General features: G+C 44.6%; 1 protein-coding gene across 3 annotated transcripts in view; it reads left to right on the top strand.

Moving 5' to 3' along the window:
* The window catches only part of Tet2 (tet methylcytosine dioxygenase 2), a 97,076-nt gene that overhangs the window by 59,510 nt on the left and 13,255 nt on the right, over positions 1-24,311 (top strand). For all 3 annotated transcript variants that reach the window (XM_004866253.4, XM_021245477.2, XM_021245476.2), the window contains 6 exons: positions 1,887-5,203; positions 6,776-6,866; positions 8,064-8,157; positions 8,983-9,191; positions 20,711-20,861; positions 22,521-22,610. In XM_004866253.4, the coding sequence (XP_004866310.2) occupies positions 1,933-5,203; positions 6,776-6,866; positions 8,064-8,157; positions 8,983-9,191; positions 20,711-20,861; positions 22,521-22,610 (3,906 nt within the window). In that variant the 5' untranslated portion in view covers positions 1,887-1,932. The remainder of the gene's footprint in view (positions 1-1,886; positions 5,204-6,775; positions 6,867-8,063; positions 8,158-8,982; positions 9,192-20,710; positions 20,862-22,520; positions 22,611-24,311) is intronic.

Here is a 24,311-nt window from a genome sequence, read left to right as displayed (position 1 = left end):
TTTTAGCCTGTGATAGGTATATTTAGAAACAGATAATTTTGCACTTTTCACACCACCTCTCTGAAATCCAGTGCTCATTGCTCTGCTGTCCCCTCCTGGCGGGAACCAGCCCCATGTCCAGGCCCAGGGGTCACCAGGACAGGCCCGCGGAGCCTCTCAACCTCAGAGGGACAGCAGGCATCACTGTCGCTTTCTTTGTCAAATGAATTCAGACTTCTTCAATTTGAATTTTACGTGATGCACATGTAAAAGTTATTTTTTAAAAACAGCACCTCCAGTGATTGTCTGGTTTTGTTTTCGGTACCGGGGATTGCTGCGTGTGCAGCAGGCGGTGAAACCACTGAGCTAAATCCCTGGCCCGTCTTGTTCTGAGTGAGACAAGGCCTCTTGGTATACAGTGAGTTTAAGCCCAGATGAAACTATATAGTGAGACTCTGCCTCACAAATATTAATTTTTTCTCTTATAACTACAGTATTCCAATATAGGATCTGTTGCTTTTTTTTTTTTTTTTTGTACCGGGGATCGAACTTGGGTCCTTGTGCTTGCTCAGCAGGCAGCGAAACCGCTGGGTTAAATCCCCGGCCTTGTTGCTTTTATATAATAAGGCTGTACTTGCGTTGTTGCTACTTTCCTGGGTGCTCAACTGCTCTGAGATTCTCTGGATTCTTGGTGTACCAGTACACTCTTCTTACCTTCAAACAATAATTTTAGTGTTGCTTTTTAATGTTCCTGTCTTGTTCTTCCTCTGCTTTTCATTTGTCTTGTTTAATAAGCAGTGGCTATTTTTAATAGTTTTGTTTTTGGCGAAAGTGGAAAATGTAGTCTTTCCCTGTTTACATCCCTAAAATAAATGTAACCAGAAAGACTGTGGGAAAATAATGACTGTATTTCAAATGGGAAACGAGGTCTGTTCTTAGGGAAGTCCGCAGGCCGGTGAGAGAATAAAGCACAGCTGAGCGGGTTGTTTAGCAATAGGCCACCTTCAGGTTACAGGAAGCAGCATGGATGGAAGCGAGTAATTCTCTCGGAGAATCAAAGACAGAATCCCAAGAAAACCCAGAGAGCTGAGCTTGGCATGGAAGCCCATGCCTAAACCCTAACATTCTGGGAGGCTGAGGCAGGGGAATCATAATTTCCAGGTCGGATGAGGCAACCTAGTCAGGCCCCTAGTCAAGCAAAAGGGCCGAGCATGTAGCTGTGGTAGAGCAAGCTCCTGCCTGGCATGCACCAGGCCCTGGGTTTGATCCTCAGGAATGGTCGAAGCAGGAAGACCTGGAGATGCTTTACAGGTTCGGGCTTTCCTCAGCTGTTACTGTGGGTTATGAGCCTTGAGAGGGAGCAGGAGGGAGGGACGGAACAGTGGCCAGTGAGTGGGCTTGAACATGGGAGACAAGGGCACGGGGACAGGAGGGTGACAGTGGAAGGCTTGCGGGAAGGCCCAGCGGGGAGAGGGGAGAGACCCGTGAAAAGAGTGACTTGTCAACTGGGACAGATGGGGAGGACCCGAGCTGTGACACCGCAGGGCCGAGGGTCCAGGGAGAATCAAGGCAGAAGAGATCGAACCAGGCAAGGGTCCAGATGAGTGAGGTCCACAGGAAACGGAAAGGCAGCATTTCCGGCTCTTTGCATGTGCACGGAAGGAATTATTATTGGAAGAAGTTGGCAGTCAGTGCTAATCCAGTCTGAGTTCCCACATCAGCGGGTGTCCGGGGTCACAGTGGCTCTCCTTGGCCATGAGCATTTGAGAATCGCCACTGCGGGTAGCGAAGACCGCACAGTCCCACCGAGCTGCGTGTGGCGGTTCCCGTGCACTCACGCAGCAGGCTCTGAGGCGCATCACGGGTAGCTGTGTGTTCACGCCTTGTCTTTGTTTCCCCGCCCCTAGGATTCACGCGCGCAGGCAGCTGGTGGATGGCCCCACCGCAAGCCTGATGGAACAGGACAGAAGCAGCCATGCGGCCGGCAGCACACTTGGTCCGTTCCTGGTCCCAGCGCCTGCTCCTCCCTGCCAGCCTGAGCCTCTGGCGGCCAAATTGCAGAACGGAAGCCCGGTCCCTGAAGTGAATGGAGACACCAAGTGGCAGGCCCTCAAGAACTGGCCCGGGGTCCCCCCGAGCAGCTGCGCCAGTCCCGACTTCCTCCACGAGGGCAGAAGCTTTTCCTGTTGTCTGGAAAACGGGGGGATAAAGCGCACCGTCAGCGAGCCATCCGTCTCGGGCTTCCAGCAGAACAAGAAGCTGAGGCAAGACCAGAAGGCCGATGGAGAGAGAAAGAGCCTCAGGGAAATCCGGGAGAGGAACCCGAGAGGAAGCAGTGGCCGGCCAGACCCCACCGATGTGGGTGAGAACAGGGAACCCGAGAGCTCCGGAGCCCCAGAAGATGCAGTCGAAGATGCCGCCACTTTTCCAACACACAACTGCAGTGGGCTGGGAAAGCCAGAGCTTCAGGCTCCGCGTGAGCAGGAGCCGAAGGATGCTCAGTACCAAGATGAGAACCCTGCATTACTTCTGAAGAACAAGGCCGCCCTCGTGCCCAATGGTGCTACAGATTCTGCCTCTTCCCTGGAAAACACAGGCGGTGAAGTCCTGGACAAAGCCCCGTCCCGGTGCCATCCGGATTGTGTCTCCAGCGCACTGCAGAAAACCGCATCTCACAGCAGCAGCGCCGGCCCCGGCCAGGCCTCTCCCCAGGTGCCCTGTGCGGTCACCCAGCCATCGCATACCTCAGGGCAGATCGAGTGCCCGCCCAGCCCGGGCTCCGAGCTGCCCCCAGAGCCAGCCGCGGTGGCCACCGAGGCCTGCAGCTCCGCAATGCCAGAGACCCGACCCTTCCAGAGGCCAGCGCAGCCGCGAGAGACAGGGCTGGAGCCCTGCCCTTGTCCCGTGCAGCCCAGTGACGCCCAGGGAAACTCGGTGCTGGCGTCCACAGAGGGGCTGCGTTCAGGGTCCAGCTCCCAGCAGTATTCACAACACGACGAAACCAATGGTGCTTACTTCAGGCAGGGCTCAGTGTTCCCTAGGGATCCCATGACCACACCAGCTCTGCAGCAGCTGCTTCCCCTCCCTCCCCTTCCTTCTGTTCCACTCTTTTCCGATGGAAAAGCCTTGCTGCAGAATGCAGCTTCAGAAGATCCCCAGCAGTTCCCCAACCAAAGCAATGTCACTCTCCTGAGGGAAGTAAAAATAGAGGCGGGGCCCGAGGCTCCCCCTCCCCAGAGTTCCAGCCCAGCGCTGCTCACTACCTGTCCAGGCCCCAGGCTTCTGGAAGGGGCTCAGAGCGATGACGTCCCCCAGAATGGCACAGGCCTGACAGGGGCCAGGCCCGCCTGCACTGGGAGAGCAACACCAGACCAGGTGGACCCCCTCAAGCACAGCCCACCAGTCCTTGGTCTCGGGAGACAGGTGCAGGACCCCTGCCCACCACTGCTGGGACCCAAAGAGCCTGAGCTCCTGCAAGACCAGGACCAGCAACAGATTCGAGGTCTTGCGCCCCTTCCCCAGCACTATGTGAAACCAGAATGGATCGAGTTGAAGACCGGTCCCCTTCAAGCTGAATCCCAGCCAACATGCAAGGAGCCCTCATGCTCCATACTTCAGTATCAGCCCAAAGCTGCTCTGCTCATGACCTCCAGACCATACACTGGAAAGCCCATGCCCGGGGCACAGACGGGCCAGGCTCTCATCCCGCAGGCAGCGCTGCCACAGCAGTCCCAGGGGCCCCACAGCACCGGGAGGCAGGGGCAGCCGCAAAGTACGGTGGACCAGCAGCTCCAGCACCCACTCCCCTCCCGCCAGGGCCACGTCTCCAAGACCGATCCCTCGCCTGATGCCCACACACAGGCGCTGTGCGCCCCTCAATATCATTTCCAGCAAGTTGCAGATCCCCCAGCGGAGCAACTCTCATCCCCGTTGTTAAAACAGCACTTGAATCTGGCTTCAGAGCTGGAGCCTTTTCCAGACTCACACGTTTTGCAACACCAGCCCTCTAAGCAGGCCGCACAAACACAACCACCCCAGAATTCACAATTCCCACCAAACCAGCAGCAGCAGAAGCAGCAGAAATTGCAAGTGAAGAATAAAGAACAAATGCCTCACACTTTTCCTCGTCCCCAAGGCAACAGTGATCCACAAGGAGAAGGACAAGGACCATTCTTTGGCCATGTTAAAGTGGAAGAATGCTTTGGTGGGGAGAATCAGTATTCAAAAGCAAGCGAGTTCCAAACTCAGAGCACCCAAGCAGGATTGGAGCATGGACAGAATGTGAGCAGTCGGAATTCCCTCTATGGCCAGATCTTGAAATCAAATGCAAACAACACACATGTAGTTCTGGAGAATAAAGAACAAGAAATTTGTCCCGAACTCTCTGCAAGAAATAAGACCCAGAACCTGGCCTGTCCTCCAAACAGCACGCCTCAGAGGGCAGGCATCCTGCACGGGTGCTTCCATGAGCAAGAGCCAGAGCAGCTGCAGGTGGCAGCTCTGCAGGGCTACACGAGCCGAAACCAAGACATGTCCACACAGCAGGCTGCACCTGCACAGCTGGTGCAGCAGAGCTACTCGGCACCCAGCCAAGCCCAGGCTTTCCCTGCGCTCAAGCAGGGACAAGGTCACACGCATGCCCCTCCCCAGAGGGACACCCAGAAGCACGCGGCGCTGAGGTGGTACCTCCTACACAGGCAGGGACAGCAGCAGGCCAAGCAGCCCCTCGCAGAGCCTTGCCTCGGCCCCATGAACAGGCCGATTAAGCTAGAACCCGGGTCCACACTCCATGCCTGTGCGCGCCCTGGGTCCGAGCAGCAAGACTCCAAAACCTGGAAGAAGCCAACCAAGCAAGAGGCTCCTGCCCTTGGCTGTGACCTCGTGCAGCCCAGGAGCATCCTCGAGACCATGGAGCAGCACCTGAAGCAGGTTCAGGTCAAATCCTTGTTTGACCACAAAGCTCTCGCCCTGCAGCCACAGAAACAAGTGAAAGTAGAGGTGTCGGGGGCCCTCACCATGCTGTCCAGGCAACTGAGTGCTGCAGAGCTCGCTGGCCTTGTTGCCATGGCACCCCCCTCCGAAAAGACACCCACCAAAAGAACAGCTGGCCCTGTTCTCAGTAGTTTTATAGAGTCACCTTCCATATTACTAGATACCCCGATGAAGAATCTACTGGACATACCCATCAAAACTCAGTATGATTTCCCGTCCTGCCACTGCGTAGGTAAGACCAGAAACAGACCAAAGCACACAGTGCTTACCCGGAATTAGCAGATTTGTCTTCAGATACGGGACTTTTTTCTTTTCCTTTTTTAAAAAATGCTGAGTCTGGGAGCAATTAGTAAAGGCTCATAAAACTCTGAAGCTTACATTTTTGTCTTTGAATTGCAGATTAGTGTGTAGTGTGAGAGAAAGACCTCACTTTAGTGCAGTTTTCCCCAAAACTTAAAACAATTGTGCGGGTTCACCCCCACCCCCATTTAAGATCCTGTAAAATACAAATGCATCTGTTTTAGGTAATCCCTCTGTTTTATCTCCAGGACAGACATACAGCTGAGAGAACAAAGGAAAACTCAGTAAACATTTAAAAGTTAGGGCCGGGGATTTAGCTCAGTGGTGCTGCCGCCTGCCACGCAAGCGCAAGGTCCCGAGTTCGATCCCCGGTACCAAAAACAAAAAAAATTTAAAAGTAACTGCCACATACAAACTAGTGGAGGAACTTTAAATTTTTTTTAATTTAAGCTTAAATATTAGCAGTTTTGCAAGATTTCTGGATAATGAGGAACTTATTTCTTGGCGAGCTGGAGAAATTCTAATACTGAGGCTCTGGGTGTTTTTCCCACTTGCACAGTTAAAACATGGTGATGCATACTAATTTTGATTTCATTTTCTCTAGAATTTCACCATTTTTTAATAAAAGTGGGACTTTTTAAACAATAGCTATTTGTTCAGATTGAGTCTGTGATGGGTCTGTGAGGACAAGGAAGCATTTCTGACCATAGATGCGGACCCTTGCTGACAGGGACCCACGTGGTACAGGACACTGGAAGGACGCCTGTCAGGCGGGAGGCTGGCCCCACCCCGTCCTCCCTCTACATGTCCTCCCTCTACCCATCATGGGGTGATGCAGGAAACACTTCCGCCTGCTGGTAAAAGTGCCACATGTGTCCTGAACACTAGTGGGGGTTCCGGCCAGGCCAGCCACCTCTGGTCCCCACCAAGCCCCTCCATCCCCAGTGCTCAGCTCACTGCTTCTCTCTTTTATTATGACACCACCAAACTGCTCTACAGCACAAAAACCTGGGTCTGGACTGAGTATTCTCTAAATGACCAGAAAAGGGCATCCTTGACAATAAACCTAGTAATAATGGGGGGGGGGGGGTGAGTGGACAGAAAACCATTTTTTAAAAATCTTTTTACATCCAAGTGGAAGGAAGACTTCTAGTTAGCTTTAATTTTTTTTTAATTTTTGGTTTAAAAAATCAAATCACATTACATATAATACATTCCAATTCCTTCACTAGTTTCTTCATTCAGTCCCACTTAATTGCTCTAAAGCAAATAATTTCTTATACCATATCTGAAATATAAATAATTTTTTTCCAGTGGCCATCAGGAACATACACTTAGTTTATCTGGCACATTTTTTAATAGATCCGCCCATTAATCTACTTATTTTAAAGAGAAAGTCACATAACGGCCCTTAATGTGGCACTGGGGGATAATCGTTGTGGATGTAGCCTTTATATTTAGTATCATTGAGGTCTAAAATAATAATCTTCTATTATCTCAACAGAGCAAATTATTGAAAAAGATGAAGGTCCCTTTTATACCCATCTAGGAGCAGGTCCTAATGTGGCAGCTATTAGAGAAATCATGGAAGAAAGGTAATTAATGCAAAGGCACAGGGCAGATTACCGTCTATCCTTTTGTACGTGTCAGACTCTCCCGGCCTCCCCGCACAACACAACAAACAGTTGTAAACCCAGGGATTGTGGCAGGCCCCGCTCCTCCGGGCGGCCAAACACATCACACTGCATTCCTGAGTCGGAATGTTGGGCAGGGCTAGTTTCCAGCTCCCTGGCACGGGCTGCCCGCTTTGAGACAGATGCCAGCAAACCCGGGCACGAGCAAGCATCAGCCACCAGCCCACCAGGCACGGGGTGCTCAGGGCATTCTGAGAGGAACCGGGTTCCCTCCCGTAGCACTGTGAATGGAAAGTGGCCAAGAGAAGTCCAGCCCTGGCTGCCGTTTCTGTGTCTTGTTTTATTGTCAATCCCAGGAGTGCAAGCTTTTGTGTGTACGACAGTTTACTTCAGCAAGACCCCAGGAGCCAGCTGACCAGTGCAGAACGCCTCTGCTAGAGCTGTGGCCGGCCCCGCCCCGAGAGCAGGGTGTGCATCCACTGTACCCACGCGGGCAGCGGGAGCACACGCAGATTCACTGTTGCTCTAGTTCCCAAGTATTTCTGAATTATCTTGTAGAAGGTCACTCAGGAACCACCCAGCTAGTACCCTGGTAGAAGTAGTGAATTTCTGTAATTGCACTTTTATTATTAGCAAGCAATACACAGCCTTTTTGTCACAAGGGGAAATAGCCTATTTCTGGATCTGTCATGTTTTCAGAGAGGCTGGATACTAATATTGACCCAGCACCTTTACAAAAATATGACAAGTCTTTCAAGAATGGCTCTAGCGAAAATCTATGATGATTCCTTAAGTTTTAAAACTGCTTAGTAAAGGACAGAAATAAAACAGCACATATTTTACCAGACTGTAGAAAACTAACTTAAATTTTGAACTTTGTGAAATTATGCATAAAGATAAACCTTCCCATTATTTTCACCCAATAAAGTTATAAACAGTTCATTACAATTTTCAGTATATTTTGATACTGAAGAAAAACAAGACTAAAAGACTATTATCCAGTTTGCTTGGCTTAGAACTGTTCTTTTTTAAAAAAATTAAACCATTCACTTCTCAGGATGTGGTCATAGAATAAAATTATGCTCAAATGTTCAAATAGTTTGGTTGGCTCCTGAGGTCGTTTGCTAATTGTCTGTGTGTTCTGTGGGTTTCTTTAAGGTTTGGACAGAAAGGTAAAGCTATTAGGATCGAGAAAGTCGTCTATACTGGTAAAGAAGGCAAAAGCTCTCAGGGATGTCCAATTGCCAAATGGGTAAGTGTGGCTTGAGCGCGTTTGGGCTTTCACCTGGGAATTCCGATTGACCCTTGTGTCCAAGCTCACAGCAGCTAGCAGGTGGGGGAGGTTGGCCATGTGCCTGTTAGGAAGGCAGATCCGTCTTCAGATCGCGAGTAGACTCTTCAGTTGGAAGATGTTAGTAATGAGACGAAGAAGGTTCATTCTCTGCTTAACACAGTGGACCCTTGACTTATGAACTGCATCAGCTCCCAAGGGCTGGTTGTAACTCAGGGTGGTTGTAAGTCAGCATAGCTGAGATCTGGACGCTACAGATAACAAGAGCCAGATGAATCTTCCATTAACCTAATGAACCCAAGTTGTTCATATGTATGTCAGGCTGGTCATAACTTGAGGGTCCACTGCAATTCTTGGAATATTAAGAAATAATCCTTTGTCCTCTATAAATGCCCTCAATGTTCTTGATGTCATTATGAAACCCATGAACTCAGCCCCTGCAGTCTTTATCTAGCTCTAGCTTGTTATTTTTTGGTGGTGGTGGTTTTTGGTTTTGTTTTTTGAGACAGGGTCTTGCTATGTAGTTCAGGAGCTCATTATGTACCCCAGGGTGAACTGGCCGCCCTCCTGTCTCAGCCTCCCGGCTGCTGGGGTCACAGGTGTGCAGCCCCACTCTAGCTGCAGCTCTGGCTTCGATGCAGGTGGATTGCTTTGAGGTGCAGCCTGCTCAGCCCCGAGAGAGGTGTGGAGCCCCCACCTCCTGCACCGGGCGGCCTGGTGTAGGCAGGAGTGCAGCCCCCAGTGACGCTGTCCTCGGGGCGGTGGGTGCGGGGTGGCGGCCCACAGGTGATCCGCAGGAGCTCACGCGAGGAGAAGCTGCTGTGCCTGGTGCGGGAGCGGAGGGGCCACACGTGCGAGGTGGCCGTGATCGTGGTGCTGATCCTGCTCTGGGAGGGGATCCCGCTGCCGCTGGCCAACAGGCTCTACACCGAGCTCACGAACACACTGTGCAGGAATGGCTCGCTCACCAACCGGCGCTGCGCCCTCAACGAGGAGTGAGTGACCCTGGGACCCCCTCTGGGCACAGGGAGGGGGTGGAGGAGCCTCAGACCCGAACATTCTCCTTCCTGCTTTGTCTTGAAATAACGTCCCACTGTGTAGTTAGTTGTGACTGGCTTGAACTCTTCAGCGATCCTCCTGCCTCAGCCTCCCGCTACTGGGATTCCAGGTGGGTGCTACCACTTCGAGGTGCTCTCTACATTTATGAAGTGGGGAGCAGAATGCTTACTTCACTGTCAGGCAGCTTCATGATTTGCTAGCATGAATACGTGGAGGTGGTTGCACTAAACAATGCTCTACACATTCGGGCAGTGTGACGATTGACACAATATTATCAAGACCACGGGGTTAGAGTCAGCAGGAGGACACATTTATTTGCTCAGGGCCCTTGCAATGGGCATTGCCACAAGCTGGGCAAACTGCTTTGCAGTTTGGTGGATGCAGAGTTAGACTAAAACTGCAAAGCTGAAAGTTGTTTCTGAACCAATTCTGAGCAAAATAACTAGTGACCACTTCAGTGTGGCCCCAGAATGCGGCTGTATGTCAGGGTTCTGCAGGGACAGCCTAGTAGAAGGAGAAGAGTAGTGAAGTCTCCTTCCAAGCAACAGCTTTGGCTTCCTGCTAAGTGTCAACGCAGGGGGGTGTGTGCTCTCGAGGTTTTGGGGAGCAAATCAGTGATCAGTAGTCTGAAAAGCTCTCTTCGTAACAAAGTGAAGCTGCCTTTCTGTGATACTGTGCCCCATGCTGTTACGTAATTGCAGCAACTAATTGGAAGGTGGACGTGGCCACTTTGTAACACCTGAACGGCTTCAGATGTGAAAGACTTTTCAATCAACCCTGCTCTCCTGGAAAAAGCAAGCGTAGGTGCCTTGAATCAGAAGATAAGAGCTCCAGCAACCTGGCTGTATTGGAAATAGCTTCTCCTTGGAATTTAGTAACAGTGCATGATTGACTGGTTGATTTAAATTTGTTGCTTTGGTGCTGGGAAATTGAAAACTGCAGTCCTTATGCATGCTAGGTAAACCTCTGTCACTGAGTCAGACCCTAGCCCCTACCGTGTATCTGTTCATTGCGAACCACCCATGTTTTAAAAGCAGAATTCTTACTCCTGATGGCTTGAAGTTGTAACTCACTGAGGAACTTCTTACAGAAATGACATTATGGTTTTGTTTAAATTTCTTGAAGATTTCCCATAAACTTTCACATTTGTTGTTCAAGGGCTTGTCTGGTTTTTTTTTTGGTACCGGGGATCGAACTCGGGACCTTGCACTGGCGAGGCAGGTGGCGGAACTACTGAGCTAAATCCCTGGCCCTGTTATTCAAGGTTTTTATGTATCTGTGATATTTTTCTCCTTAAGATTTTTCCTTAATTTCCTGTAATTACCTTTACTTGAAGGAGAATCTTACATAGACAAAGAATTTTATGTGAAGAACTTCCCTAAACTGTTAACTAGGATTTACAAACCATGAGTAAGGATTGGCCCAGTGTCACAGGAAGTTGTGATCAGCTTAAGTGACCTGAATAAGTGGCCAGGACAGAACCTGTCTGGGGTGCACTGTCCAGGGCACACTGCAGTGTAAGACATCAGAATGTCCACTTTTATTTTGTCTGGAGTTTCCCAGCAAAGAGGTGTAATCATTCAGGTGACGTGGAAGCTGAGGTTTCTGTACACTCGAAGCAATCCCCCCAAATTAGAAATAGTTAAAACTGAAGCAATGTGTGATTAAAATAGAACTTTGGCCAATAGCAGAAGGGACTCCAACTAGAGCTAGAGTCTTTGACGTTTCTCCCCGGAAGCGTCATTCTTCCCAGGGATGAGCCAGCCTCAGCCTGGGGCTGCTGACCCCACCTTGTGCTCAGAGCTGAACGACCAGGCTGCATCTGCCACCGCGAGCCCGGGAGGGAGAGCTCGGAGTGTCTTGCATGGATGCCAGCAACTGATTTTTACATCTCCTTTGGACTAAACCAACTGTTGCTCCTTTCCCACTTATGACTCAGCCTAATCATTTAGGGGACAATAAGAGTTGCAGGCGCTCATCTCATCAGGAGGGAGCCAAAGCCAGAAAGCTTCTGCTGCAGTTGCTGCTGTTCAGCAGCTGCAGAAATTTTATATCACGAAATCTTCCAAACACATCTGTGAGGAAAAATAAAATAGAATGAACCCCACAAACTCACTTGTCACATAGCTGGAAGTATTTCAATGAACCCAGGAAAGCTTTTCCAGGGTGCAGCTACAGCTTTTTCTTCTTTCTTTTCTCTTTTTTTTTGGGGGGGGGGTCATCTTGCTAAGCTTCTCAGTCTCTCCTGCCTCAGCCTCCCATGTAGCTGGGAATACAGGCATGTGCTACCATTCCTGACTTCTCTTTTTCCAGTCCCTACCCTAAGTAGTGTTTTAAAGAGAAACAAAGACCACAGCATCTCACCTGTAAGCCCTTGTGTCTCTAATAGACAGTGAATTTTTAAAACACAACCTAGGCACAAGTTCTTTGGATATTGATAATTCTTTAATATCTGACAATGTTCAGACTATATAATATTTGCACTATGTTCAAAATGTGTCACTTAGGTGAGACCAATAGTCCCGTTAAACATACAGGAAAAGACCTGTGAAAAGTGCCCTCACCTTGCCTCGATGGAGGCATAAATGCTAAATGTTACATGTAAAACGCAGCTCTCTCCTCTCCAGAGAGTATCACAGTTTGGAAAATAAATCATAATTCACCAGCTCCTTTTTCTTTGTAATAATTCCCTCTCTTTTTAGGAATTTGTTAGTGGCCCTACGATTTTCTCTGTAAAACATCCCATGTTCTGGATTGAGCTGATTCCATTCTTATTTTAACCTATTCTTTTATCTGTCACCAACCTCAGGGGTACATTTGCAGTTAGAAACTTAAATAGTATGTGTGCATATGGATTTCGAGAATGCTCGTGCTGGTGCTGACATCTCATTTCCTCACATCCATCCGAAGGCACACAGTGCCTCTAGCTTCGGGGGTACTGATGTTTCTGCATGCAGGGCTCCCCATCAAGCTCCACCGACCACTGATGATTACCACCTGTTTCCATTGTTTCGTTAGTTTGCACATTGATAGGCCTTTTGATGTTGGGTGAATTTATTCTCTTACGTTTTCTACGCTGCATACATTTGAGTAGCCGGTCTTATTTTCACTCAAAATATTTTACAAGTGAGAAGTTCAAATGGAATTCAAAAGGCTAAGAATGTCTTAAAAGTCTGTTACATAGATGATCGTTTTTATTGTATTTGCTCTACTAAGTCATAATTTAACTATGAGTGAAATTCCAAGTCCTGTTAAAGTGACTGTCATGCTAATATTAATAATTCAATGACTCCTTTCAGTAGACACTTCATGTTCATTGTATAGCGTATGGTTGAGCATTTGACTCTTATGTATATTATTTGTCTTATGTCTTGCCAACTTGCTGTCATTTTGTTAACAAATGTTTTTGGTTGATTCTTTACCAAAGATCACATAATCTAAAAGGACTAAATTGTTGCGATTTCTTCCTTTCTAGTTAGGGTTCCTGTGTTTCCTTTTCTTGCCTAATTACCCTAATTAGGACCTCAAAAATATATGAAAAGAATTACCAAGAGCAAACCTTGTTCCAATCATTTTAGGAAGAAATTTTCAGCTTCATGCTGTTAAGTATACTATTTAGTTTTCCTTTAGATTTCTATCAAGGTCAGAAGTTCCTTTCTATTGCTAGTTTATTGATTATTGTCATCATAAAAGGTGTTGGATTTGTTTTAAATATTATGTCTGCATCTAATGAAATGAGGCAGGTTTCTCCACTCTGTTAGTATAGTGCACAGACTAATTTTGTCCATTAGACCATCATTACATTTCTGGGATAGAGCTCACTGTCCACAATGTGTACCTCCTTTTATATGTTGCTGGATTCAGTTTGTGAGCATTTTCTTGGGGAATTTGATGTTTGTGATAAGGCACAATGCCCTATAGTTCCTTGTGGTATCTGTGGTTTCAGTGAGAGGATGGTGTTAGCCTCATGGGATACATTGGGAGATTTCCCTTCTGAGTTTTCCGGAAGAATTTGTTGTTAATTTTTCTCTAAATATTTGATAGAACTCATTCATCAGAGTCATCCATTCTGAGATTTTTCTTGTGGAAAAACAAGCAAACATGTCTAATAAACCTTTAAAAGACATGGGCAGGGGATATAGCTCAGTGGCACCATGCCTGCCTTGCAAGTGAAAGGTCCTGAGTCTGATCCCTGCAACCAAAAAACAAAGAAACAAAAACAAAAACAAGCTTCTCCATTTCTTGGTTGCTCGTTTTTTAAATAGAGATGAAAGTATTCCATTACCTGCATGTACAGCCCTTGTCTGGATGTTCTACCCTTTATCTTATCTGAAGAACATTTGAATTCCTTCCAAGTTTAGGCAATTATGAGTAAAGTTCTTTTTGGTTTTTTTGGTACCAGGGATCGAACTCAGAACCTTGTGCTTGCGAGGCAGGCAGCAGAACCACTGAGCTAAATCCCCAGCTATGAGTAAAGTTCTTACAAATATCAGTACTCAGGTTTTCACATGGACCTAAGTTTTGAGATCCTTTGTTTTTTGGGGGGTTTTTTGGGGGGGAACTCGGGACCTTGTATTTGCAAGGCAGTCAGATCCTTTGAATACCAACCCTGACTGCTACATGGAGCATGCTTAATTTAAGAAAAACCTTCTTCCAAGTGACTGCCACCTTTTCCCGACAGCAAGGAATGGGCAGCGTTCCCATTGCCCCACATCCCCACCACCGTTGGTGTTGTCACTGTGGATTGTGGCCAATTTAAAGCTGATATTTCAATGCTGCCTTAGTTTGCCTTTACGTGAAGACATAGATGTGGAACATTTATTCATGAGCTTAATTCTCATCTTGTGTATGTTCTTCCATGAGGTATCTATTGAGGTCTTAGGTCCATTTTTAAAATCATGTTGTTTCTTTTCATATTGTTTGATTTTAAGTATATATATTTTTTGTTTGTTGGTTTTTGCAAGTACTTTGTCGGGTTTGGTAAGAGACTAATGCTGCCCCCATAGAAAGAATTATGAAGTACTCTGTACCTGTCTTCTAAAAGTGATTGTAGAGGATTGGTGTAACATGTTCCTTCGATATCTATAGGTATCACATTGAACTCTTCTGAGTCTGGGCTTTCTGTGTTGGAAAGTCAATAGTGACTCAATTTCTTTAATTCATGTAAAGCTACTCAGATTTTCTTTTTGTGTGCACTGGTAGGTCAGGTCTTATAAGAAATTCCTGTTTAACCTAGGCCATCAAAGTTGTGGGCATGCAATTTCATAATGGTGTTTTCTCCTTTTACCATCAGTAGGCTCTGTAGTGATGTCCCCTCTTCCCTCTGACATTTTCCTCCCTCCACAGAAAGGCTAGTGTGAGCTATTGTTGCACACTTGTCTGCCCCAAGGCCAGCAGACTCTGAAACCCAGCAGACTGGTTAAAGAGTTTCTCTTAGAAAGACTTTGTTAAAAACATAGTAGTGTGACACTTTCACCATGATTTCTTTTCTCCCGCCTCTATGACGCCCCACCCCGTATTCACTGTGGGAAGCAGACCAGACTGTTGGAGGTAAAACCCCCACCATGACCGGATGCCTCAGGAGACATCAGCTCTCAGCGCTGTGAGCACGGAGCTTCTGGTCACCCAGCAGTTGGTCGGCTATTCCTCCACCAGCACTGGCTCCCACAGACGCTTCCACCTTTGTGCTTCATTCTCTGCATCTGCCTCCCATCTCTAATTATTGGGACAGTGATTTGCACTGTGACCTCACTTCCAACATCTAAGAGGTGTCAGCTTGTACCTTACTTATGGGTTCATTCTTTTTACTTGCCAGTCAACTCAGAGTTTCTGTTCTGCAGTGTGTGTTGTAGCTTCGGTCTAGGAATCATCCCTTTTTTATCTAGGTTAGCCAATGTGTTGAAATATAATTTAGCTAGTGCCCACTTTGTTTCTGTTATGTAAGGTCAATAGGAATATCCTCTTTCATGCCTGAATTTGGTAACTTGAGTGTTTTTTGGTAAGTCTAGCTAAAAGGTTTGTTTTCTTATCCTTTCAACTACCACTTGTTGCCTTTGACCTTTCGCTGTTTCACTAATCTTCACTCTAATCTTCAGTGTTTCCTTCATTCTATTGCAATTTCTGTTTGTTCTTCACTCGATTTTTTACTAGTACATGTGCACACCCCTTGTGTGGAGTTGGTACATGTACCTTGTAATACATCTTCATTCCTTTTCTCACCCCCGCTGTCCACCCCTCTCTCCTTGATCCTCTTTCCCATTCACTGTCTATTATCTATCTCTTATTTTGCTCTTTATTTATACTTTGGGTTTCTTGTATAAAAGAAAGTATGGAATGTTTAAGTTTGCGTCTCATTTATTTCACTTATCATTCTGGTCTCAAGATGCATGGATTTTCCTACAAATGCATTATTTATCCTTCTTTATGGCAGAGTAGTGCTCCAGTGTGTGAACACCACATTTTCATTTTCTTTATTCATTCATTGCTGATGGACATGGGTTTTCTTAATGTGGAAAATTGAATTGAGAACTTTATTCTCTCAAACAATTCTTTCCAGCAGTGCTTTTACCTTTTCCCCATAAAATTTGAGCTTTTGCTTTGATTAACCACAAAATGTTTTCTAATTCTTCTCTTAATGATTTTTCTTTAATCCACAAACACTCATTTTATTTCCATATATTTATTAATCACACAACTTTGCTTCTGTTAATTACCTAGAATATAATTGTCATCAGAGAACACATTTGTCCTGGAGAGTGTTCTCTGTCTTCCGGAAGGATGTGTGCATTTTGCTGATGAGTGCAGCATTCTATGGGTGACCAAATGTACTCAGTTTATAGTATCTTAACAGCTTTTTTCTATATAGCTGTTTTCTTTTTTTCTTTGTTACTTTTTGTACATTGCATGCACACTAATGGATTTACAATTCCTGCTTTATCCAGTTGTCTTTTAAATCAGGAAAAAAACCCCACAAATTCATACTTTTATGTGCACTATGCGATTACCTTTATGGTTGTAGGTAGATTCAAGTTACTTTCCAGCATTTTTTTTTTCCAGCTTGCCCATCTCATTTAGTTTTATTGTAGGTCAGGCCTGATAATAATCAACAATCAGATTGTTTATTAAGTGTGCCCCAATTTATTATTTCTTGAGAGATAGTTCTAGATATAAAATTCTTGGTTCACAGTCTTTCTCTTTCAGCACTTTATTATGTATTTTTTTTTGGTACCAGGGATTGAACTCCGGTCCTTGCGCTTGTGAGGCAGGCAGCAGAACCACTGTGCTAAATCCCTGGCCCCTATTATGTATTTTTAAATGATACATAAATTGATGCCATTACAGTGTTTTGATACAAGTGATGCAATAAATGTGCAATAAATCAGCTTAAACGGATGTGTGGTGAAAACAGTCATTCACTTCCCCCAGCTTTTTGAAATGAACGATACATAGTTTTCTGTAATTACCCTACTCCTATGTAAAATCCCAGCACTTTAGTATGGAATCCCACTGTCTCTTACATGCCATTGTTTCATATGAGACATCAGCTGTTAATCCTGTTGAGCATGCCTTTCAAGTTTTCTTTGTCCTTGGCTTTAAGCAATGTGAGATGTTTCCAGCTATGGTTGTCTTTGAATTTATGCTTCATGGAGGTAGTTGAGAATCTTGGACCTGTAGATTAATGTTCCTAAAACATTGACTGTTTGGGGTTGGTATCTTTTTCTGTTCCTCATTCTTGTTCCTATATTTTTGGGCCCCCTGTGATTCATAGGTTAATTCGTTATGGTGTCCCACCGCTCTCCAAGGTTCTGTTTATTCAGTCTGGAAACCAAAAGAAAAACAATTGATTTCCACTGACTTATTTCCAGGACCTACCCTGTTGTCTCCCTGGAGCACCTAAATTTATGTTTAACAGTTCTCATGAATTTTTGTAGTTATTGCACTTCTCAGCTCCAGATTGTTTGTTTCATTATTATCCATTTCTGTGGTTTTTTTAAAAATCTCTTGATAATTCTGCTTTCTTCCTTTATTAGTTACGGAAACAGTTTTTCCTAGTTCTTTGGCCGTAGTTGAAATAGCTGATTTAGAGTCTTTGTCTAGAAGTTACATATGAACTTCAAAGATAGCTTCTCTTGATCACTTTCCTTTGTCTATATGGACCATACTTTTTTTGTGGGTGTCTTAATAGGTTATTGAAAACTGGACATTTTAAACAATATATGTGATAACACTGAAAATCACATTCCTATTCACCCCTGAATTTTTTCCAGTCTCTGGTTATTAATTAGTTTGCCTTATGATCTTTGGAACTACTCTTTAAAGCTTGGAGTCTTTGTCATGTACACCTGTGAAATCTTTGGTTAGCTTAGTGGTCAGCTATTGATTAGAGTTTTTGTTGAGTGGCTAAACTCAAGTCAGCCTTTGCCATGGAAATCTTACGTGTCTGGGGACAGGCATTCAACACCAGCCAAGTTGTTTATAACACCAGGTCAGCCTTCATTCCCTGCCTCTGAAGAGTCTCAAGATTAGATTGCTGTGAGTTGAGGGCTTCCTTAGGACTATGAGCGTGCCCATAGTCTGACACATGTATGCAGATTTCCATGAATGTATTGAAGCTTTTTAAAGCCACCTATGGACATCTTATTTTTCAGGTTTTCCTTTTAGGAAGGGGTGTCCTGGGGCTTGAACCCAGGGCTTTGTGCATGTTAGTCAAGCATTCTATCACGGAGGAACATTCTTAGCCCTTGATTTTTTTTGGTTATCTTATTTTTTGCTCCAATTGTTATTCACCATCTCAGGCAGTGGCAATATTCAACAATTGCCTGCAGCTATTTTTAACAATGCCTCCATGTGGGAAAAGGCTGGATACATTAAGTGTGGTCCAAAGTCAGATCAAGTGAAGGTAACCTGACCAGTGAGGTCTTCCAGGGAACCACTAAAGAGGTCCCATAATGTCAGTGCCCTGGGAACAGAGCTCTGGACACTGGCCAACCCATTTGGTGCCCTCCAGTGTTTGCCAGGCTACTTGATTTTCATCACAAATGTGCTGTTTGTTTTCAAGGCTACCATGGAGCTGAAGGGAGGATGAACATAGGATGAGTTAAAAACACCACCAAGCTGATACTTCTTACTGAAACTCTAGGTCTGTTTATGGTTCTCGGAATCAGAGCTGGGGCCTCATGCACAATAGGCAAGCACTGTACCACTGAGCTGCCCCTCCAACCCTTTTGATTTTTTTCTTGTACAAACTCAGAATATTGCTGCAAGCCTTTTGTCCAGATTTCTGAAAAGTTGATTCATCTCATTGATTTTATGGAGGAGAAAATTTAAAAGATTTTTAATCTACCATTCTTGCTGACACCTAATGGTAATTTCTGTACAACTGTAACATTCTTTGTGCATTTACTAGCTGAAATTTTTTTTTCCTACTTTTGTTTTTGTACCGGGGATTGAACTTGGGGGATTGAACTTGCGCTTGCAGGGCAGGTGTCAGAACCACTGAGCTAAATTCCCACCCCAAAATGCTGAATATTTTTTCATATACTTATTGGCAATTTGTACTTTTCTGGTACTGGGGATCGAACTTGGGACCTTGTGCTTGCGAGGCAGGCAGTGGGCTCTGAGCTAAATAACTCGGCCCTAGCTGAAATTTTTTAAAAAAAATTGTCCCTTATAAACTGGCTATCATTGAATCATCTAGAGGCATATGGCAGAATAGATGGATGATTAGGGTCTTTAGTTATCAAATTTCGGAGATTTAGACCTATGTTCATTTCAATGGAAAATCATATTTGGAAATCTCACCCTGAGCAGGTATGGTTTTCCTAAGAAGTTATTTATTTGGGGCTTTCTCAAGGACAGACATAGGTAAATTGTTTTTAAGAAAGAAAATTTGAATTTTTTTGTTCCCTGTGTTCCTTTGTTGGTTGGTTTTCTGAGACAGGATATAAAGCTATATATATCAGGCTGGCCTCAAACTTGTGATCCTTCTGCCTCAGCCTCTTGAGTGTTGGGATTACAAGCATGGAAGACCATGTGTATTTTTCTTTCCATGGTAAAGATTGCAGGTTATGTTACACTGAAATTCTTTTGAAATCTTTATGTACAATGCATGTAATTTCAAAATAATTCTCAAAGACTACTTAAATGTAGTTTTCTCTCTTGGTTTGATATTTCATTATTCACACATGTGTTTATTTTTATTAGCACATGCTTGCAGTACATAATGTTGCCATTCCTTGTGTGGAGTTGGTACATGTACAAAACACCTTTTAATTCCTTTTCGTTGCCCTTTCTCCCCTCCCCTCCCCCCTTGATCCCCTTCCCATTTGAGGAACTGTATCTCCCTACTTTCTGTTATCTGTCTTTTATTTTGCTCTTTATTTATAACATGGATTTCTCCTGTAAGAGATCAGCCATGTAATGCTTATGCTTGTGTGTCTGATTTATTTCACTTAACGTTATAATCTCAAGGTGCATCCATTTTCCTACACATGACTCAAGTTTATCTTTATGCCAGAGTAGTGCTCCACTGTGTGTAAACGCCGCCTTTTCTTTATCCACGCATCTGTCAATGGAGATACAGGCTGCTTCCAAGATTTACCTGTTATGAGTTGTGCTGCTGCAACTGAGGATGGAGGGATCACTGTAACACAATGTCTTTAACCCTTTCAGGAAGATAACCCAGAAGAGGGATAGGCTAGGCCAGTCAAATATCTAACTGGGACTGTATGGTCACCATCATGTGTACAGATCAAGTATAACTATAAACAAAACAAATCTCTTCTGAGAGAAATTACTGCCAAGACAGGGCCCAGAGGAGAGGAGAAGAGATTGTGCTGTGTAGTAAGTGTTCCGTCTTGGCGTGGCGCTTTGTGCCTCGTTGTACTCCATTAGGGAATTGTGTCTTTTCTGGGGGAGGACACTGAGGATAAACCCAGGGCCTAGTCATGCTGGCAAGTGCTCCAGCACTGAGCTACGACTCGCGCCCTTTTCATTTTGAGGCAAGGTCTCACTAAATTGTATAGGCTGACCTCAAACTTGTGATTCTCCTGCCTCAGCCTTCTGAGTAACTGGAACATGTTTTTTTTTTTTTTTTAACATTTTCAAAGTATAAGCTTATGTATAGTTTTCTGTTTATTGTACTGTAGTGAAAGGTTACTTGTTTTGTAGTACCAAGGGTTGAATCCAGGGCTTTGTACATGCAGGGCAAGTGCTATTCCTGTGACTGAGCTACAAACCCAGCCCAAGAGAATTTGGTTGTTTCTGCAAAGTGTTTTTAAATCGTTTTAAAATTGAACTAGTTGTGCCCAGGGTGTGGTTTCCATCTGAATTCTTTTCAGAGTGTAGAAACCTGCTTTCTGCATTTATTCTGCATGCCACCTTCGGAATGGGAGCCTGGTGCGCTGTGCCAGAAACTGCTTTCCCCAGTCTTGAACCAGCTGCTTTGCCTTTGCAGGAGAACGTGTGCGTGTCAGGGGCTGGATCCAGAGACCTGTGGCGCCTCCTTCTCTTTCGGCTGTTCATGGAGCATGTACTACAACGGCTGCAAGTTCGCCCGAAGCAAGGTCCCCAGGAAGTTCAAGCTGGTTGGAGATGACCCAAAAGAGGTTGGCTGATTTCCTGACACACAGCCTGTTTTTTCTAGAGAACTGTCAGGTGGATGCAGTGAACAACAGGACCTGTTCTCCTGGGGTCTCATTAACAGGGAATTTCATCCCAGATGAGTACGATTTTGACTAAGCTGAACACAGTGTGATTGTATGAATGTAGCTATGTTATACCAAAGTAATAGTTAGAGCTTGACAATTTGAGCAACATCAGTTCTTTTTATTTTGGCATCCTGTATTTATTGGTTATGTTGGTCCCGAGTTTTACAGGGCTAGGTCTTCACTGTTTAAACTAAATGAGGATTGGTGATTCCTTTTACCTGTTGACTCTGAGTTACAGAAGTCATGTTCGTGACTGCCACGTTCAAAATCCATTTCTGGTGATATTTCCATGCTGCACCATAATGAATTTACTCAAGTAACTGAAATGTAAATTTTAATGTAAATGTGCAGTTGAAATGAACATTGATTTCTCAGGGAAGCCATTGGCATTTTTCTTTCCTCCAGAGTATATATTACTTAAAATACTGTTTTAAAATTGTTATCAAATTTAACAACATTTAAGGTAGCACATGGTCTAGAATATGTTAACTGGTCAGAAAATCTCATTATTTTGTCGGAAATGGTAGTACGTGCTTGTCATCCCAGCTACTCAGGGTAAGGCAGGAGGATCACAGGTTTGAGGCCAACCTGAGCAACGTAGTGAGACCTTGTCTCAGAGTAAAAGAGCTGGGGATGTAGCGCACTGGCAGAACAGTTGCTTATCAGCATGTGCAAATTCCTGAATTCACCCCTCAGTATCCAAAAGAGGAAGGAACAGATATCAATATATTGAGCCTTCAGATCTGACCAAATTTCTGGTCTCCATACACCTTATACTTTTGGATTTCAGGTATAATTAAGATTTATGCTACAGATATTGTAATATTGATGTGTTTCTCTAAAAGGAAAATGTCATGAGTTTATTATTTGTGAGTATAATCGTAAACAAAGGCATAGTAAAGTACAGAAGCTCTTGAAATTGGGACATAAACTTTTTTCAATGGAAATGTATTATTTATGTGTCCTGGGCTTTTCAGAAATGAGAACATACTTAGTTAACATGATTTCCACACGGAAAGCTCTGCCTCCCACGGAAACCACTGTTCATCTTAACCCAGGCTAGCAGAGGTAGAAGCACTGCACCCAGAAACTGCCCACCTTCAAAGTTTAGTTCCTCCCAGCACTTAAACAATTTGACCCTTTGAATGTGCCTCTTCCTCGGCAGGTGACAGACAGTGAGGTGGAAAATGTGACCCCTGGAAGAGCTCGGGTTTCATTCACCTCCTCAACCCAGAAGAGATCTATAGCTAGCTGCATGCAAAGATGGTACACAGATAGATACTCAACACAGAACTAGGTGATAGCAGATAAGTACATCATCTTAACAACACGACTGTTTCTGATAAAGACAAATAGAACTGCAAGTGGTCCCCTCTAGATTTGTTCTGAGTAGAAGACTATTCCACAGCTTGGCTTGTGGAACCTTGGACAGAAACCATTTTTTTACTCATCTAAAGAAAGAATGTTTTACATCCTACGATTGAGGGAATAACAGCCACTTTAATATACAGAGAACTGACATAAAATCTAATGCATTGAATTCTTCATTTTATACAGGAAGAGAAATTGGAGTCTAACTTGCAAAACCTGTCCACTTTTCTTTCACCAATGTACCAGAAACTTGCACCTGATGCCTACAACAATCAGGTAAGTTGCAATATATACTGGCAATAGTTTTACTAATTTATACTCTTTATTGATGACCGACTTCTGTCCAAAAATATTTTTGAAGCCATAATTTCCCTTTACTTTTTTTCCCCTTTACTTTTATATCTCTTCCTAATCACTGAAACCTCTCTGGTTTCTCCCATATGAAAGCCATACCATCTAGAAGAGCACATTTTGGTCTTTTTAGCTTTAAAGGCTCACAGCTGTTCTAGCTCCTACCCTTTTTCTCACAAGGATAATTTTGCCTCCTTAAGTAGACTTTGGTGATTGCATTAAAATTATGCAGCCCCAACTGTAGCTTCTTTAATGACCTACTGTTTTTCATAGATTGTCTAGAATGCAAACATACTGCACTGTAAGCATACATTTGTGTCCCAGTATGTCACATTTTGCCATATTTTGTTGGGTTTGGCCTCTATACACTATAAAGTTTTTCTGGTCACATGTGTTATATGTATTTCAGGTAGACAGGTGACTTCTCAGAAATTGTTTATGAAAATGGCAAGACTATGAAGTCTCCATTGTTTGAGTGATAACAGTAATAGCCACAAGCAAAAGCTGTTACCCATTTATTCTCTGAAGATCATCAATGCAGCTTCTCATGGTTAAGAATTGCTTTATTAAAGGAGACAGAAAAATAGAAGTTAGCTGTGTGTCATTAGTCAGGTTTTGTCACTGGGACAAAATGCCTGACACCTGCACCTTAAGAGAGCAGAGGTATAATTTGGCTCATGGTTTCAGAAGGTTCAGTCCATGGTTAGCTGGTTCCAAGGCAGGAACATTATGGTGAAGCAAAGCTGCTCGCTCAGTTCATGGTGGCCAGGAAGCAGAGTGGGGAAACAGCACCACAAAGGAAAGAGACAGTCTCCAAGGTCATGCCCCATGACACACTTCCTCCAATAGGCTCACTCTCAGGTCTCTCTTGAGGCATTCAAGAGGAGAATCGGGGTTAACTGGCACCGTAAACGTGAAAGTAGCTAGGATAGAGTCCTGTGCACACTTCTGAGAGTAAAAGAAAGGGTTAATCCTGAAAGCACAAACATAACATCTCAGATATCCCTGGATCCCAAATCTCTTTACTGCCCTAGAGGTTAACATTGGAGGGTAGACTCATTTAATCCATATTTCAAAAACGTCACTCAAGGAGCCAAATAAAGCAGAGGTACCTTGGATCAGTGTAAGATGGGAGAGAAGAAAGCTACTGTAATAGCTGGGCAGGAGATTTTTAGATTCCACTGTAAATAATTGGCAGGGGGCACCCGGGGATTAGCTCGGTGGTTCCGCTCTGCCACGGGCCTTGGAGTGCAACAAGGTGTCACGAGTTCAATCCCAGGTACAAAAAAATAAAGAATTGGCAGGGAGGATGGTGAGAAGGAAACTAGGCATGAAATATTTGAGGTAGAATTTGTAAAATGTGATGTCTAATTGGATGTAAGGACAAGCAAAAGTGAACTTGGGGAGCCACCGAATTTCTGCTTTGGACAAGTGATTCTGTTAACTATCAGGAATCAGTGACATTTTGGTAAAAACATAGGGTAAGGTATTAAATTTCCTTTTGGATGTGCATGGTTTGACTTGCATCCATCTAGGTTAGAGGAAGAACTGGGAGGAAGTTGGAAGATTTAGGAGCTGGCAGAGTGCAGAAAGAAGCTGCAGTCTGGGAATAGCTAGGAAGTAAGC

This window comes from Heterocephalus glaber, unplaced genomic scaffold (assembly GCF_053883595.1).
Source record: "Heterocephalus glaber isolate CG9 unplaced genomic scaffold, H.glaber_assembly_v1.0 deba00001688, whole genome shotgun sequence".
Classification (NCBI taxonomy): Eukaryota; Metazoa; Chordata; class Mammalia; order Rodentia; family Bathyergidae; genus Heterocephalus; species Heterocephalus glaber.
Note: the sequence above shows the minus strand (reverse complement) of the source record. Positions and strands in the feature narration are given on the sequence as shown.